The sequence below is a fragment of the Saccopteryx bilineata genome, chromosome 2 (genome assembly GCF_036850765.1).
Source record: "Saccopteryx bilineata isolate mSacBil1 chromosome 2, mSacBil1_pri_phased_curated, whole genome shotgun sequence".
Taxonomy (NCBI): domain Eukaryota; kingdom Metazoa; phylum Chordata; class Mammalia; order Chiroptera; family Emballonuridae; genus Saccopteryx; species Saccopteryx bilineata.
Window position 1 is genome coordinate 169,439,342 of NC_089491.1, and position 15,231 is coordinate 169,454,572.

The 15,231-nt window shown below is 46.7% G+C and overlaps 1 protein-coding gene and 1 non-coding gene across 2 annotated transcripts; both read left to right on the forward strand.

Annotated features, from left to right (window-relative positions):
* The first annotated feature begins 3,372 nt into the window (after window positions 1-3,372).
* Window positions 3,373-13,958, forward strand: ATP5F1B (ATP synthase F1 subunit beta). The gene is made up of 10 exons (XM_066258380.1): window positions 3,373-3,537; window positions 3,990-4,172; window positions 4,414-4,588; window positions 6,470-6,591; window positions 7,585-7,769; window positions 9,259-9,417; window positions 9,677-9,799; window positions 10,973-11,185; window positions 11,611-11,812; window positions 13,706-13,958. The coding sequence occupies exons 1-10, from the start codon at window positions 3,411-3,413 to the stop codon at window positions 13,801-13,803; spliced, it is 1,587 nt and encodes a 528-aa protein (XP_066114477.1). The 5' UTR covers window positions 3,373-3,410; the 3' UTR covers window positions 13,804-13,958.
* LOC136327449 (small nucleolar RNA SNORD59) lies at window positions 4,237-4,311 on the forward strand. The gene has a single exon (XR_010729663.1). It is a non-coding gene; the product is annotated as a small nucleolar RNA SNORD59 (small nucleolar RNA).
* Window positions 13,959-15,231: the final 1,273 nt, after the last annotated feature.

Genomic DNA, 15,231 nt, shown 5'->3' on the forward strand with positions numbered 1-15,231 from the left:
AGAGTCGGAGAGAGAGGGATAGATAGACAGGAACGAAGAGAGATGAGAAGCATCAATCATTAGTTTTTCGCTGCGACACCTTAGTTGTTCATTGATTGCTTTCTCATATGTGCCTTGATGGGGGAGGCAGGGCTACAGCAGACCGAGTAATCCCTTGCTCAAGCCAGTGACCTTGGGTCCCAGCTGATGAGCTTTGCTCAAACCAGATGAGCCTGTGCTCAAGCTGGCGACCTTGGGGTCTCGAACCTGGGTCTTCCGCATCCCAATCCGATGCTCTATCACTGTGACACCACCCGGTCAGGCGGGTTGATCTTTTTTTTTTTAACTGATTTATTTTTATTTTATTTTATTTATTTATTTATTTTTTACAGAGACAGAGAGTGAGTCAGAGAGAGGGACAGACAGGGACAGACAGACAGGAACGGAGAGAAATGAGAAGTATCAGTCATCAGTTCTTCATTGCACGTTGCGACACCTTAGTTTTTCATTGATTGCTTTCTCGTATGTGCCTTGATGGGGGAGGCAGGCCTTCAGCAGACTGAGTAACCCCTTGCTGGAGCCAGCGACCTTGGGTTCAAGCTAGTGGGCTTTTGCTCAAACCAGATGAGCCCCACGCTCAAGCTGGCGACCTCGAGGTCTCGAACTTGGGTCCTCTGCATCCCAGTCCAATGCTCTATCCACTGCGCCACAGCCTAGTCAGGCCAGGCAGGTTGATTCTTATATGCACCCTGACTGGGGATTGAACCCTCAACCTTGGCACATTGGGACAATGCTCTAACCAACTGAGCTAGCTACCTATTAGGTTAGAGCTGTGAGAGCCCAGTTTACTGGCAAAGGGGAAAGCCTCCTTTCAGCTTCTCTTGGCAATTGGCACGTCAGTATCAACCTCTGACTAGGTCTGACCTGGAGAGAACTCCAGTAGACTTGCCTATCCCATGTGAGATAGCTGACAGGCTAAACCCCTTCCTGGGTCTATGGGTAGGCATCAAGGAGAGTTGAACTGAAAACACAAGGCTAGTGTATTCCAAAAGGATTATTTACTTAAAATTCTTGAGTGCAAGTGTGCCAAGATGAACCCAAATGCCATGTCAGCCCTAGGGAGGGTTGGAATAGGGTATTTATAGTTTAGTCAGGGGTCTTGGAAAAAGTGGCTGATGTCACTGCCTCTATAGGTACAAAGTAATATATTTGTGTGTGTGGATTGGAGAGGCGCCACAGTTTCTCCAAACTGTTTCTCTCCCGGCTCCACTGTCTAAGGAGGCCTGTGCTAGTAGTTCAAAAGGTCCCAAGCTGGCCAGGCAGGCCGAGGCTTCAGGCAAGCCAGTGCCCCCTCCTCCCACTGGATTGCACTGCCCTTGGAATGGGTGGGGTGGGGTGGGGGCTGATCCCTTAGAAGGCTACCATCAGAAGGCTGAACCTCTGGGTCTATAGCCTGGCTTTTATTGTAATTTAAACTTTTCTAATTGTCAAGTCTCTTCCCAATGTAAGCTTTCCCTGACATTTCTACATTTCAAAGTGTATGTAGGCCAGGAAACCATTAAGGGAGAGAATAGTAAGCCAATCAACTACAACCTCACAGTGAAGGAGGAAAATGTGCTGCTTTGAGCCTGGGTAAGAAATTGGGTGAGCTGCCTGACCTGTGGTGGCACAGTGGGATAAAGCGTAGATTTGGAACACTGAGGTTGCCGGTTCAAAACCCTGGCTTGCCTGGTCAAGGCACATATGGGAGTTGATGCTTCCTGCTCCTCCCCCTTCTCTCTCTTTCTCTCTCCCTCTTTCCCTCTCTCTCCTCTCTGAAAATTGAATAAAGTCTTTAAAAAACAAAAACAAAGAAACTGGTTGAGGGGAATTTTAGTTTTAATGGGGGCTCTGGTTTTAAAAGCCACTCTGAACCAAAACCTTACACTTCCCAGCCAGGGCCTCTGTTGCTTCTTTGCTGGTTCATTTTTCTCTGCCTGCTCTATACATGTTGTTTTTTTTCTTGGGTTCTATCCCTCTTACTAGGCAAGATTACCATAGGCCCTTCAAATTTAACATTCTCTTCTCTTCCCGTTTTCTCCTTTAAATCTTTCAATAGCTAGCTCTACACTGCCAGACAGGAAACTTTTTTCACTAAATGCAGAAAAACAGTAACTAATGTGGGCTGGTTGGGAGAGTTTGGGAAGGTAGCTAAACTACTCCATATGGTCATGTTTGTTCTAACAGATTACGAGTGTCTCCCATCCTGCCCCTAAATAACTCTGAATAAAATCAATACTACAGAAAAGGATGCCTTGTTTATTCTGTGATTTTCCATACTCAAGGAACACTTCCACATACCTACCTCTTTCTAGCCTCCACTCCCATTCAAAGCCCTGAGACCTAGCTACTGCTTCTTTTTATACTCATCTCTTTATTACCCCCATCTCCCCTTCCTCACCTCCAACCTTCCTCACCTTATTTTTTTTATATTTTATTTATTGATTTTTTAGAGAGAGAGGAGTGAGAGAGAGAGAGACAGAGAGAAGGGGGAGGAGCAGGATGCATCAACTTCCATATGTGCCTTGACCAGGCAAGCCCAAGGTTTCGAACCAGCAACCTCAGTGTTCCAGGTCGACGCTTTATCCCACTGTGCCACCACAGGTCAGGCCTTCCTCACCTATTGTCACAAAAAGGAACATGCTGTTTCACACAAACATATGCTTGGAAAATTCCTCCTTCCTATTTACCGTAGGAATATCTACTTCTGTTTCACAACATGCTTATTAGCCTCCTCCACTTTGAGGCAATTCCCCTACTTCTTTAGGTGACCCAAAATTTCCCCCCTCCTTTGCGCACCCACTTAACCTGCGTCCACCATACTTTTTTGTTTGCTCCTCTTTATTTCCCCTTTCTTAAAACGGAGCTCCTCAATGTCTAGTATACACCTGTTGAATGACTGGTTACATTAATTTCTTTCATTGTACAACTTTATGTGTTAGAAATTGTCTGGATTCCTGACCTGCTGAGCTGTCTACAAACGTCCAATCTCACTACTGCAAAAGAAACATCGTGCTTTCGTTCTTGGAGAAGGGCCCTGACTTCATCAAGGTCACCATCAGCTTCAAGACAGAACACTTCCCTAACCCCCGCCCCGGAGACTACCTCCCAGCTCAAGGTCCTATCTCAGTAGAGAGCTCAAGGACAGCCAGACCGCCCACGTGCTTCCCAACAGGAACTCGGCCCCTTTCCTAAACGTAGTTCCGCTAGCACCAATTTTGACCAATGCTTGAAAAGATGAGGAATTATTAACCTATAGAAACAGCGCTAAGGATGATGAGCAGCAAACTCATCCAATGGACGCGGCGATTGCAGAGTAGGCCTCGCCCCAATGCGGGATGTTTTTGGCAGCCGCTGTTGCTGCTGCGTTCAGTCTCCACTTGGACTCCGCCATGTTGGGTCTTGTGGGTCGTGTGGCCGCAGTCTCGGCCTCGGGGGCCTTGCGGGGACTCAGCCCTACAGCGCCTTTACCCCAAGCTCAGCTGTTCCTGCGTGCCGCCCCGGCAGCGCTTCAGCCTGGTAAGTGCCTTTTGCTAGGAGCTGGCTTTGTTTCTGCCGCCCTATGACCTTGAGCCTGGGGTAGATCGTCGCGCAGGCTGACGGTGTCTGGTGCTAGAAACACGGCAGGGCCGGCAAGCCCTCTGCCCTGTCACGTCTGGAGAACAAGAACAGTTCACCCTGGGAGCTTTTTTCGATTTAGTTACGTCGAATTTTGCAAAGGGGGCACGGATGGAAAAGTGCGGGGAGGTGCAGCGACCTTTCCGTGGGACGGGGGAAGCGAGTGCTCGAATACCAGGCTTGTGGGGGCGCTTTCTTGATTTCTGCGCGGCCCTCTGGACACGCCTTCTCTGCGAGCGGCAAGGAGGCCGGGCCTGGCCTGAATTCACCAGTACATGTAATTACGTCCGGGCTTCCAATGACCTTTAACTGCTCTAACCCCAGCTTCTTCCAATATCTGTTTTGTCTATTAGCCAGAGACTATGCTGCCCAAACGTCTCCTTCGCCAAAGGCAGGCGCTGCCACAGGGCGGATCGTGGCCGTCATCGGTGCAGTGGTGGACGTCCAATTTGATGAGGGACTACCACCGATCCTAAATGCTCTAGAAGTGCAAGGCAGGGAGACCAGGCTGGTTTTGGAGGTGGCCCAGCATTTGGGTAAGTAGAATTTGTTAGGAATAGTTTGTTTTAGCCTAAATATCCCCCGAAGCCAGGCGGTCTTCCTTCTATGATGATTTTATCAAAGTGACTTTCGTTCTTCTGAGTCTGCTGAAGCCACATTTAGGTACTGAGAAGGAATCTTGGTTGATTTAGATCTTTCATGCCACCTACACTTCGTTAAAACCATGAAGACAACTTGTTTTATGTATCATCCTGTAGTATTGCCTTTATCTGACAGGTGAGAGCACAGTAAGGACCATCGCCATGGATGGTACAGAAGGCTTGGTTAGAGGCCAGAAAGTCCTGGATTCTGGTGCGCCAATCAAAATTCCCGTTGGTCCTGAGACCTTGGGCAGAATTATGAATGTCATTGGAGAACCTATTGATGAGAGAGGACCCATCAAAACCAAACAGTAAGTATTCCGCTTGCCTCTACATACAAAGGAACTACTGCTCTTGCAGTGTTACACATTAGGTGGTACCTTTTAGTATGGCAGAATTTTCCTGTGGAGAATACTTAAAATACTGATATGTACCATATTAAAGCCACGCTGCCTGACCTGTGGTGGCACAGTGGATAAAGCGTCAACCTGGAAATGCTGAGGTTGCCGGTTTGAAACCCTGGGCTTGCCTGGTCAAGGCACATATATGGGAGTTGATGCTTCCAGCTCCTCCCCTCCTTCTCGCTCTGTCTCTCCTCTCTCTCTCTCTCTCTCTCCCTCCCTCCCTCCCTCCCTCCCTCCCTCCCTCCCTCCCTCCCTCCCTCTCCTCTAAAAATGAAAAAAAAAAAAGCACCTCTTACCTAAGAGTGTGCCTTAAAATAAATAAATAAAATAAAGCCACATGATGCAGTTTCTTCTGAAAAAAAATGAAGGATGCAGAAATTCTTATTGTAAAAACCTGCTACTTAGTACCCAAGTGATTACTTGAGTTTTAATACCAATGGCTTATATTGTGGGATTTCCAGAACTTCCATGTCTTGTATTTCCTATTCCTATGTGAAGAAATGCTGTTAGGACTCAGTAAAAGGAAAATCTTTTTTTTTTTTTCATTGTGTGTTGCGACATCTTAATTCATTAATTGCTTTCTCACATGTGCTTTAACTGTGGGCCTTCAGACCAAGTGACCCCTTGCTCAAGCTGGCGATCTCGGGGTCTCTAACCTGGGTCTTTCACATCCCAGTCCGATGTTCTATCCACTGCACCACCACCTGGTCAGGCTCTTTTTCTTTTTTTAATTTAGAGGAGGGGAGGCAGAGACAGACTCTTGCTCGTGCCCTGACAGATCCACCTGGTCCCCTGCCCATCTGGGGCATTGCTTGCAACCGAGCTCTTTCCTAGTGCCTGAGGTGGCCATGGAGCCATCCTTAGCACTTGAGGCCAACTCTCCAGTTGAGCCATGACTGCAGGAGGAGAAGAGAGAGAGAGAAGCGAGAGGGGGAGGGGTGGAAAAGCAGATGGGTGCTTCTCTTGTGTGTCTGGGAGTTGAACCTGGGATATCCACACACTGGGCTGATGCTCTACCGCTGAACCAGCTAGTTAGGGCCTGACAAATTTAACTGTCATAAAGATTCTCCTGCCCTGGCTGGTTGGCTCAGTGGTAGAGTGTTGGCCGGGCATGTGGATGTCCCAGGTTTGATTCCCAGTCAGGGCACACAGGAGAAGTGCCCATTTGCTTCTCCACCCCTCCTCCTGTCGCTTCTCTCTCTCTCTCTCTCTATCTCTCTCCCTCTCCCACTAGCCATGGCTCAAATGGTTCCAGCTGTTTAGCCCTGGGCTCTGAGGATGGCTCTGTAGCTTGTCCTCAGGCACTGAAATAGCTCCGTTCAGAGCAATGGAGCAGCGGCCCCAGATGGGCAGAGTATTGCCCCCTAGTGGGCTTGCCAGGTGGATACCAGTCCAGGTGCTTGCGGGAGTCTCTCTGCCTCCCTGCACCCCCACCTCTCACTTAATAAAATAATAATTTTTTTTTGTCGGGGAAAGGGATTATTACTTACTGAGATAACGAAGTCCCCTTTATAAGAGAAGCTGAGACTATTCTTGTTCGATACCTCAGTTGGTCAGTGTTGTTCCCATATGCCACAGTTGCAGGTTTGATTCCTAGTCAGGACACATACAAGAATCAATCAATGAATGCATAAATAAGTGAAACAACAAACCAATGTTTCTCCCTTTTCCTCTCTCTCTAAAATCATAAACACTTTTTTTTAAAAAAGAAATGAGATTATGGGTAAAAGATTAGATTTGAGGAACCTTTCGACAAAATGTATAGACACTGATCTTTTGCCTTTGCAGATTTGCTCCTATTCATGCTGAGGCTCCTGAGTTCATGGAGATGAGTGTTGAGCAGGAAATTTTGGTTACTGGCATCAAGGTTGTGGATCTCCTGGCTCCCTATGCCAAGGGTGGCAAAATTGGTATGTTAGTGGTGGGTACATATTTCCCAAACCTAATGTGGGAAGGAAAACTCTTACCATGTTATGAGTGGGTACTGAGATGATCTCTATTGTTCTGAGTTTGCTGAAGCTGAATGTCATTCCTAAGGAGGAGAAAGATAGAACCTTTTTTTTTGGTGGGGGGGGTGGGTGAGAGGGAACACTGGATTATTTTTTTCCCCCTTTTACTTACAGGCAGGGAGGCAGAGGGACAGACTTTTGCATGTGCCCCAACCGGGATCCACCTGGCAAGCCCCCCTACAGGGCGATGCTCTGACTATCTGGGGTAGCTGCTTTGTTGCTCAGCAACCGGGCTATTTTACCGCCTGAGGTGAGGCCATGGAGCCATCCTCAGCGCCCAGGGCCAGCTTGCTCTAATTGAGTCTTGGCAGTGGGAAAAGAGAGAGAAGGAGGAGGGGTGGAGAAGCAAATGGTCGCTTTTCCTGTGTGCCCTGACCAGGAATTGAACCTGGGACTTCCACACACCAGGCTGACACTCTACTACCACTGAGCCAACCAGCCAGGGCCAGGAACACCAAGTTCTTTTTTTTTTTTTTTTTTTTTTTTTTTTCATTTTTCTGAAGCTGGAAACGGAGAGACAGTCAGACAGACTCCCGCATGCGCCCGACCAGGATCCACCCGGCACGCCCACCAGGGGCGACGCTCTGCCCATCCTGGGCGTCGCCATATTGCGACCAGAGGCACTCTAGCGCCTGAGGCAGAGGCCACAGAGCCATGCCCAGCGCCCGGGCCATCTTTGCTCCAATGGAGCCTTGACTGCGGGAGGGGAAGAGAGAGACAGAGAGGAAAGCGCGGCGGAGGGGTGGAGAAGCAAATGGGTGCTTCTCCTATGTGCCCTGGCCGGGAATCGAACCCCGGTCCTCCGCACGCTAGGCCGACGCTCTACCACTGAGCCAACCGGCCAGGGCTACACCAAGTTCTTTAACTGTTCTTTTTTTCCTTCATCTCTCCCAGGGCTCTTTGGTGGTGCGGGAGTTGGCAAGACTGTACTGATCATGGAGTTAATCAACAATGTTGCCAAAGCCCATGGTGGTTATTCTGTGTTTGCTGGTGTTGGTGAGAGAACCCGTGAAGGCAATGACTTATACCATGAAATGATTGAATCTGGTGTTATCAACTTAAAAGATGCTACCTCCAAGGTGAGCACTGAACTGACTGATGTCCATATAGTAGTTTTGCTAGGAAAGTACTGCAGTTGACAGCATTGCTAGCTGAAGCCATGGTCTTCGTTTTCATTTTAGTTTCCCAGGATTACAAAGGAAATTTCTGTCCGTGTTTTTGCCCCAATTTCTAATATGCTAGTGCACATTTTTATTTTCTTTTTGATACTAGGTTACATTTCCAGACTCTTTGGGTCCATCATTTGAAAGCTAATTTTGAGGGGAGTTGGAGGTTGTTCTTATGTCTCATATAACCCTTTATTTACTTCCTAATACCTCAGTAATTTACAGACCTTTATCTCAGTAATACAAGAAAGTATCTTCTGTGTTTTGAACTGCAGCCCTAAAAGAGGAACAAAATTTGCAAATAAAAACATTTAACGGCCCTGGCCGGTTGGCTCAGTGGTAAAGTGTCGGCCTGGCTTGCAGAAGTCCTGGGTTTGATTCCCGGCCAGGGCACACAGGAGAAGCGCCCATCTGCTTCTCTACCCCTCCCCCTCCCCTTCCTCTCTGTCTCTCTCTTCCCCTCCCGCAGCCGAGGCTCCACTGGAGCAAAGATGGCCCTGGGCGCGCTGGGGATGGCTTCTTGGCCTCTGCCCCAGGCACTAGAGTGGCTCTGGTAGCAATAGAGCAATGCCCCGGAGGGGCAGAGCATGCCCCCTGGTGGGCGTGCTGGGTGGATCCCAGGTCAGGCGCATGCGGGAGTCTGTCTGACTGTCTCTCCCCGTTTCCGGTTTCAGAAAAATACAGGGGGAAAAAAAAACAAAAACATTAACACCTTGCCCTGGCCAGATTAGCTTGGTTGTTTAGAGCCTTGTCCAGAAGCACAGAGGTTGCCAGTTACATCCCTGATTAGGGCACATACAGGAACAGATTGATGTTCCTGTCTCTCTCTCTCTAAAATCATATTAAACATTTAAAAAACCCAAAACATGAACTCCTTCTGAGGAGGAGGGTGTTTTCGTAGTTTCGCATATGGTTTCCATACTCCTCTGTCTGGTTTTCTTTTTCCTTTTTTTTGCCAGGGAGAGTGCAAATGCAGTCCCCCACTACCACATAGTATGCAGTTGAGTTTCCCACATTTGGATAAATCTGCCTTTGGAACCCACACATACATAACCCCTGACTCCACCTCCAGGTTTTTGTTTTTGTTTGTGAGAGAAACAGGAAGGGAGAGGGATGAGAAATGTCAGCTTGTAGTTGTGTCACTTGAGTTGTTCGATGATTGCTTCTCATTTGTGCCTTGGGGGCTCAAGCCAGTGACCTTGGGCTTCAAGCCAGCACTCATGGGATCATTTCAGTGATCCCCTGCTTAAGCTGGTGACCCTGTGCTCAAGCTGGCAAACCTATGTTCAAGCCAGCAACCTCAATGTTTCAAAACTGGGACCTCAGCATCCTGGGTTTATGCTCTATTCACTGCACCACCACCAGTCTGATCAGGTTTTCTGATGGTGTGTAATTACTTCAGGTAGCGTTGGTATACGGTCAGATGAATGAACCACCTGGTGCTCGTGCCCGTGTAGCTCTGACTGGACTGACTGTAGCGGAATACTTCAGAGATCAAGAAGGTCAAGATGTACTGCTGTTTATTGATAACATCTTTCGCTTCACCCAGGCTGGCTCCGAGGTAAGAGAGAGCACCTGAGAGGACCTGGTTCCTTTGACCTTTCTCTAGAATGATGCAGATGAGGCTAAAGATGTAGACACCTAAGACCTTTTATTTTCAGTCATTTTTTTTTCTTACTGATTTTTCGATAGAGGAGAGAGAGCACGCGGGGAGAAGCGGGAAGCATCACCTCATAGTAGTTGCTTCCTATATGTGCCATGACTGGACAAGCCCAGGATTTTGAACTGGTAACCTTAGCATAGTCTCTCTCTTTTTTAAGGTGTCTGCTTTATTGGGCAGAATACCTTCTGCTGTAGGCTATCAGCCTACCCTGGCCACTGATATGGGTACCATGCAGGAAAGGATCACCACCACCAAGAAGGGGTCTATCACTTCTGTACAGGTAAGAACAATTAAATACATGGTCTCATTTGTATAAATGCATGTACAGAGGTATAAAATATATCTATTTACATCCTATGTGCTCCCTGAAATAATGCATAAACATAGTAAAATTTACTGAAAATGTCTAAATTGTGTGGTAACTTTCATATTTCATTTTCCTAGTGAACTATTATGGTGGTGCAAGGTTTTGTTTTCTTTTCTTTTTTTTTTTAACAGGGACAGAGAGTCAGAGAGAGGGATAGATAGGGATAGACAGGCAGGAACAAAGAGAGATGAGAAGCATCAATCAGTTTTTCGTTGTGACACCTTAGTTGTTCATTGATTGCTTTCTCATATGTGCCTTGACTGCGGGCCTTCAGCAGACCAAGTAACCCCTTGCTCAAGCCAGCGACCTTGGGTCCAAACTGGTGAGCTTTTTGCTCAAACCAGATGAGCCCGCGCTCAAACTGGCGACCTCGGGGTCTCGAACCTGGGTCCTCTGCATCCCAGTCCGACGATCTATCCACTGTGCTGCCGCCTGGTCAGGCTAGGTTTTCTTATTTATTTATTTATTTATTTATTTTAGGTTTTCTTATTTTTAACTCAAAAAGTGGGTATGACTATAATAGAGTTAAAATGTAGAATGAAAAGTAAAAGGAATGACCATGAAAATTCATATCTTGGAGGAACTAGATAACTCAGCTATTAGGGGTGGTAAGAAAGGGTTTGTTTGAGGTAGATTTTTTTTTTTTTTTTACAGGGACAGAGAGAGTCAGAGAGAGGGATAGATAGGGACAGACAGGAACAGAGAGAGATGAGAAGCATCAATTACCAGTTTTTCGTTGCGACACCTTAGTTGTTCATTGATTGCTTTCTCATATGTGCCTTGACCACGGGCCTTCAGCAGACCAAGTAACCCCTTGCTTGAGCCAGTGACCTTGGGTCCAAGCTGGTGAGCTTTTTGCTCAAACCAGATGAGCCTGCGCTCAAGCTGACGACCTTGGGGTCTCGAACCTGGGTCCTCTGCATCCCAGTCCGACGCTCCATCCACTGCACCACCGCCTGGTCAGGCTTGAGGTAGACTCTTGAATGTTAGAAGATAGGGTGAGAATGAAAAGATGTTGGAAACGGGATGGCTTAAGTAGAGTACTTGGCTTTCTGTTGCTCCTTATGGCTTCTTGACTCACTTTAGGCTATCTATGTGCCTGCTGATGACTTGACCGACCCAGCCCCTGCCACTACCTTTGCCCATTTGGATGCTACCACTGTGTTGTCCCGTGCTATTGCTGAACTGGGCATCTACCCAGCTGTAGATCCTTTAGACTCCACATCTCGCATCATGGATCCCAACATTGTTGGCAGTGAGCATTATGATGTTGCCCGTGGGGTGCAAAAGATCTTACAGGTGAGTATTATTGCAGCTGAGATTAGTGTTCATAAAATCATGTAAGAGAATTTGGGGACTTTATTAGAACCAGATCTTTCCTGGTGACTCGTATGATTTGTTCTAGACCCGGGAGAGATGAGACAAACAGTCTAGTTAGTGCGTGTAATGGGGTCTCTGGGGTTTCTAGGTACTTGGTCTTCGGAATCCAGTTTTATCTAACAGTACCAGACTAGGATCAGGAGAAACAAGACACTGATCTCAGCTCAGGGCTCTCATGACGACTGAGTATGTACCTTTTCCTCCACTAGCTTGTTTGACTTTAATAGAGTGAGGTAATGGTGCTAAAGTGCTTTGTACAAAACGTAGTATGAATGTAAGGCAATTTTTTGGTCCAAATTAAAGGAATGTGAATATTTACTCCAGGCTCTCTTGTTTTCTCACAGGATTACAAATCCCTCCAGGACATCATTGCCATCCTGGGTATGGATGAACTTTCTGAGGAAGACAAGTTAACTGTGTCTCGTGCACGGAAAATACAGCGTTTCTTATCCCAGCCATTCCAAGTTGCTGAGGTCTTCACAGGTCATATGGGGAAGCTAGTACCCCTGAAGGAGACTATCAAAGGATTCCAGCAGATTTTGGCAGGTGAGATTTCAAGTATAAAGTTGAATAGGCCCTGGCCAAGGAGCTCAGTTGGTTAGAGCATTGTCATTTTTTTTTGTCAAAGTGTGGGTTTGAACCCCTATCAGGGCATATACAAGAATCAACCAATGAATGCATAAATGTGGAACAACAAATCAGTGCTGCTTTTTCCTCTCTCCAGAATCAATTTTTTAAAAATGAACATAAATGGCAGGGAAAATGAAATCTCTTGAATGCTTGCTTTGCTGTGTTCCCATTCTAGCAGCTGTCAATATATAAATATATTATGCCTAATTATATAATTCTTTTTAAATATAAAACAAGCTATTTCCCATTACTTCTCTTTGGAAATACTCTACTACTGAGTGAGACATGTATTACTTGATTCTTGTCAGCCAACACTTAGTACGTTTAGTGTTAGCTAATGTTGTAAGTGAAATACCGTCCTTAGGAAGAGGGCAGTATTATTCTGTTTTACAAATTAGGAGACTTGTAGCACAGAAAAGTTTAAAATAACCAGTCCCAATATCACACAACCAAAGTAGAGAGGAAGAATTTGAATCCAGTTTTCATGGCTCCAGACCATATGTTCTTAGCCCATACTGTATTGTCTTTATTTATTTATTCATTTTAGAGAGGGAGATACAGAGAGAGAGGAGAGAGAGAGAGAGAGAGAGAGAGAGAGAGAGAGAGAGAGAGAGAAGGGGGCAGGAGCTAGAAGCATCAACTCCCATATGTGCCTTGACCAGGCAAGCCCAGGGTTTTGAACCGGCGACCTCAGCATTTCCAGGTCGATGCTTTATCCACTGCGCCACCACAGGTCAGGCTGTCTTTTTTTTTTTTTTTTACAGAGTCAGAGAGAGGGATAGACAGGGACAGACAGACAGGAACGGAGAGATTAGAAGAACTAATCAATCATTACTTTTTTGTTGCGCATTGTAACACTGTAATTGTTCATTAATTGCCTTCTCATACGTGCCTTGACCGCGGGCCTTCAGCAGACCGAGTAACCCCTTGCTTGAGCCAGCGACCTTGGGCTCAAGCTGGTGAGCTTTTTGCTCAAATCAGATGAGCCCTCGCTCAAACCAGATGAACCCTCGCTCAAGCTGGCAACCTTGGGGTCTCCAACCTGGGTCTTCCGCATCCCAGTTTGACGCTCTATCCACTGCGCCACCGCCCAGTCAGGCTCTTTTTCTTTTAAGATTTTTTTTTCTTTTTTTTGCACTTTTCCAAAGCTGGAAACTGGAAGGCAGTCAGACTCACTCCCGCAAGCGCCCGACTGGGATCCACTCGGCATGCCCACCAGGGGGCGATGTTCTGCCCTTCTGAGGCATCGCTCTGTTGCATCCAGAGCCATTCTAGTTCCTGAGGCAGAGGCCACAGAGCCATCCTTAGTGCCCGGGCCATCTTTGCTCCAATAGAGCCTCTGCTGCGGGAGGGGAAGAGAGAGACAGAGAGGAAGGAGAGGGGGAGGGGTGGAGAAGCAGATGGGTGCTTCTCCTGTGTGCCCTGGCCGGGAATCGAACCCGGGACTCCTGCACACCAGGCCGACGCTCTACCACTGAGCAAACTGGCCAGGGCCTCTTAAGATTTTATTTATTCACTTTAGAGAGAAGACAGAGAAAGAGAAGGGGGGAGGATCAGGAAGCATCAACTCCCATATGTACCTTGACCAGGCAAGCCTGGGGTTTCAAACCGGTGACCTCAGCATTCTAGGTTGATGCCTTACAGGTCAGGCTGTATCAAAGATTGGATTTGTGAAGGAAGAAAAGATTTCTTAGATGACATGAATTTATCACATTCTGACTGGTGACCTCAAGGGTAAGGTATGTATACACTGCAGAAAGTTGATATCTCTCTACTCACCAATTGGGTGTTTTTTTTTTTCCTGTACAGGTGAATATGACCATCTCCCAGAACAGGCCTTCTATATGGTGGGACCCATTGAAGAAGCTGTGGCAAAAGCTGATAAGCTGGCTGAAGAGCATTCATGAGGGGGTCCCAACATTCTTACTCCAAGCTATCCCTCTCCTTGTTCCTAATTCCAAAATATGTTTTCTCTGTAAACCACATGAGAGCCTTGATTGAAGACATTGTATTCTGTCTGAAGAGTATTTAAGGTTTCCAATAAAATGTACATCCTTCAGAATCTGTTTTTCTTGGTTCTAACAACAGCCAACACTGAAGTTTTTAACAGTAATTTTAGAGTGGCCACAAGAAACGGCACAAAATAGGCCATATGTTTGAAATGAATCAAGCCAGTCTTGGATTGATGGACAATTGTGGGTCTTGTTAGAAGTGCACACTGGGAAAAATGGGTTGGGTTTAGAAATAACTTATTTTAAAACAAGGTAAGGTTTAATTAGTGGATGAAGTGAATTTAATTTTTAGGAAATGATGTGTGCCCTGGAGGAGTAATATCGGCAAAAATTGAGTGAAGGGCTTCCTCTGTCTTACCTATGCCTTCATTCTTTTTTCAGAATGGGCTGTGTTTCCTGATTTACATTTTGGGCAAGCTTTGACTTGTATGTTTGAGATTGAGACAACACAGGTTATAAAATGCTATCAGGACCTGTGGTGGTGCAGTGGGATAAAGCGTCGACCTGGAACGCTGAGGTCGCCGGTTCAAAACCCTGGGCTTGCCTGGTCAAGGCACATATGGGAGTTGATGCTTCCTGCTCCTCCCCTTTCTCTCTCTCACCCTCTCCTCTAAAAATCAATTTAAAAAAAAAATGCTAAAATGCTATCAGGTCTATCCTGAATGCTGCTAAAATCTCATACCAAAGTTGGGGAAAGAGGAGAACAAATTTTCAGGGTTGCAGGGCTTGGGCTTCTGAACTATAATAATGCAATTATATAGTTTTCCCTTTGATTTAGGTCACTAAAAGATGAAGGATTAGAATGAGGCCACAAGGACATCTATTTCAGTTTGAAACAAGTGCCTGTTAGTTCAAGGTCAGATTTGGTGCCCCTAAAGGTTTATGGGTCCAGACCCATCTCCTACTACCCTCTGGTGGTAGGACTGGAGACGGCAAGAACTGATCTCACCATTTTGAAATCCTGAAGGCCATTTGCTAGGATGTGCTTCTTTGCTAATGACTGTTTACAAACCAGCTGGGGCTTTTTGTTCTGAGGAGGAGTCTGCATATATAAGCTCCACCCTTGAGGCTTTCCAGTCGGGTAGAAACAGGGCGGGGACAAACATGCCAATTAAAGGCCCCGTAGGGGCTGAAGGTTGGGGAGGGACGTTGGGAGAAGTGCCCGGGGTGGGGAAGTTGCCTCCCGTCTGCCTTATGACGTCCTTGGCACCACTCTGCTCTGTGTCATGTTCTGGACAGAAGGTGGAGCCCCTGAGCCGCCTGTGCCCAATAGTTTGCTCCCAGAAAAACCTGGATTTGGGGAAATGCTGAGTTGTGGCGGTG

Excerpts from the sequence above, each read along its gene's own strand:
- ATP5F1B (XM_066258380.1), top strand. The coding sequence starts at position 3,411 with ATGTTGGGTCTTGTGGGTCGTGTGGCCGCAGTCTCGGCCTCGGGGGCC. Across the intron at positions 9,418-9,676 it reads TCACCCAGGCTGGCTCCGAG|GTGTCTGCTTTATTGGGCAG; the intron begins GTAAGAGAGAGC and ends CTCTTTTTTAAG. Across the intron at positions 9,800-10,972 it reads GGTCTATCACTTCTGTACAG|GCTATCTATGTGCCTGCTGA; the intron begins GTAAGAACAATT and ends GACTCACTTTAG.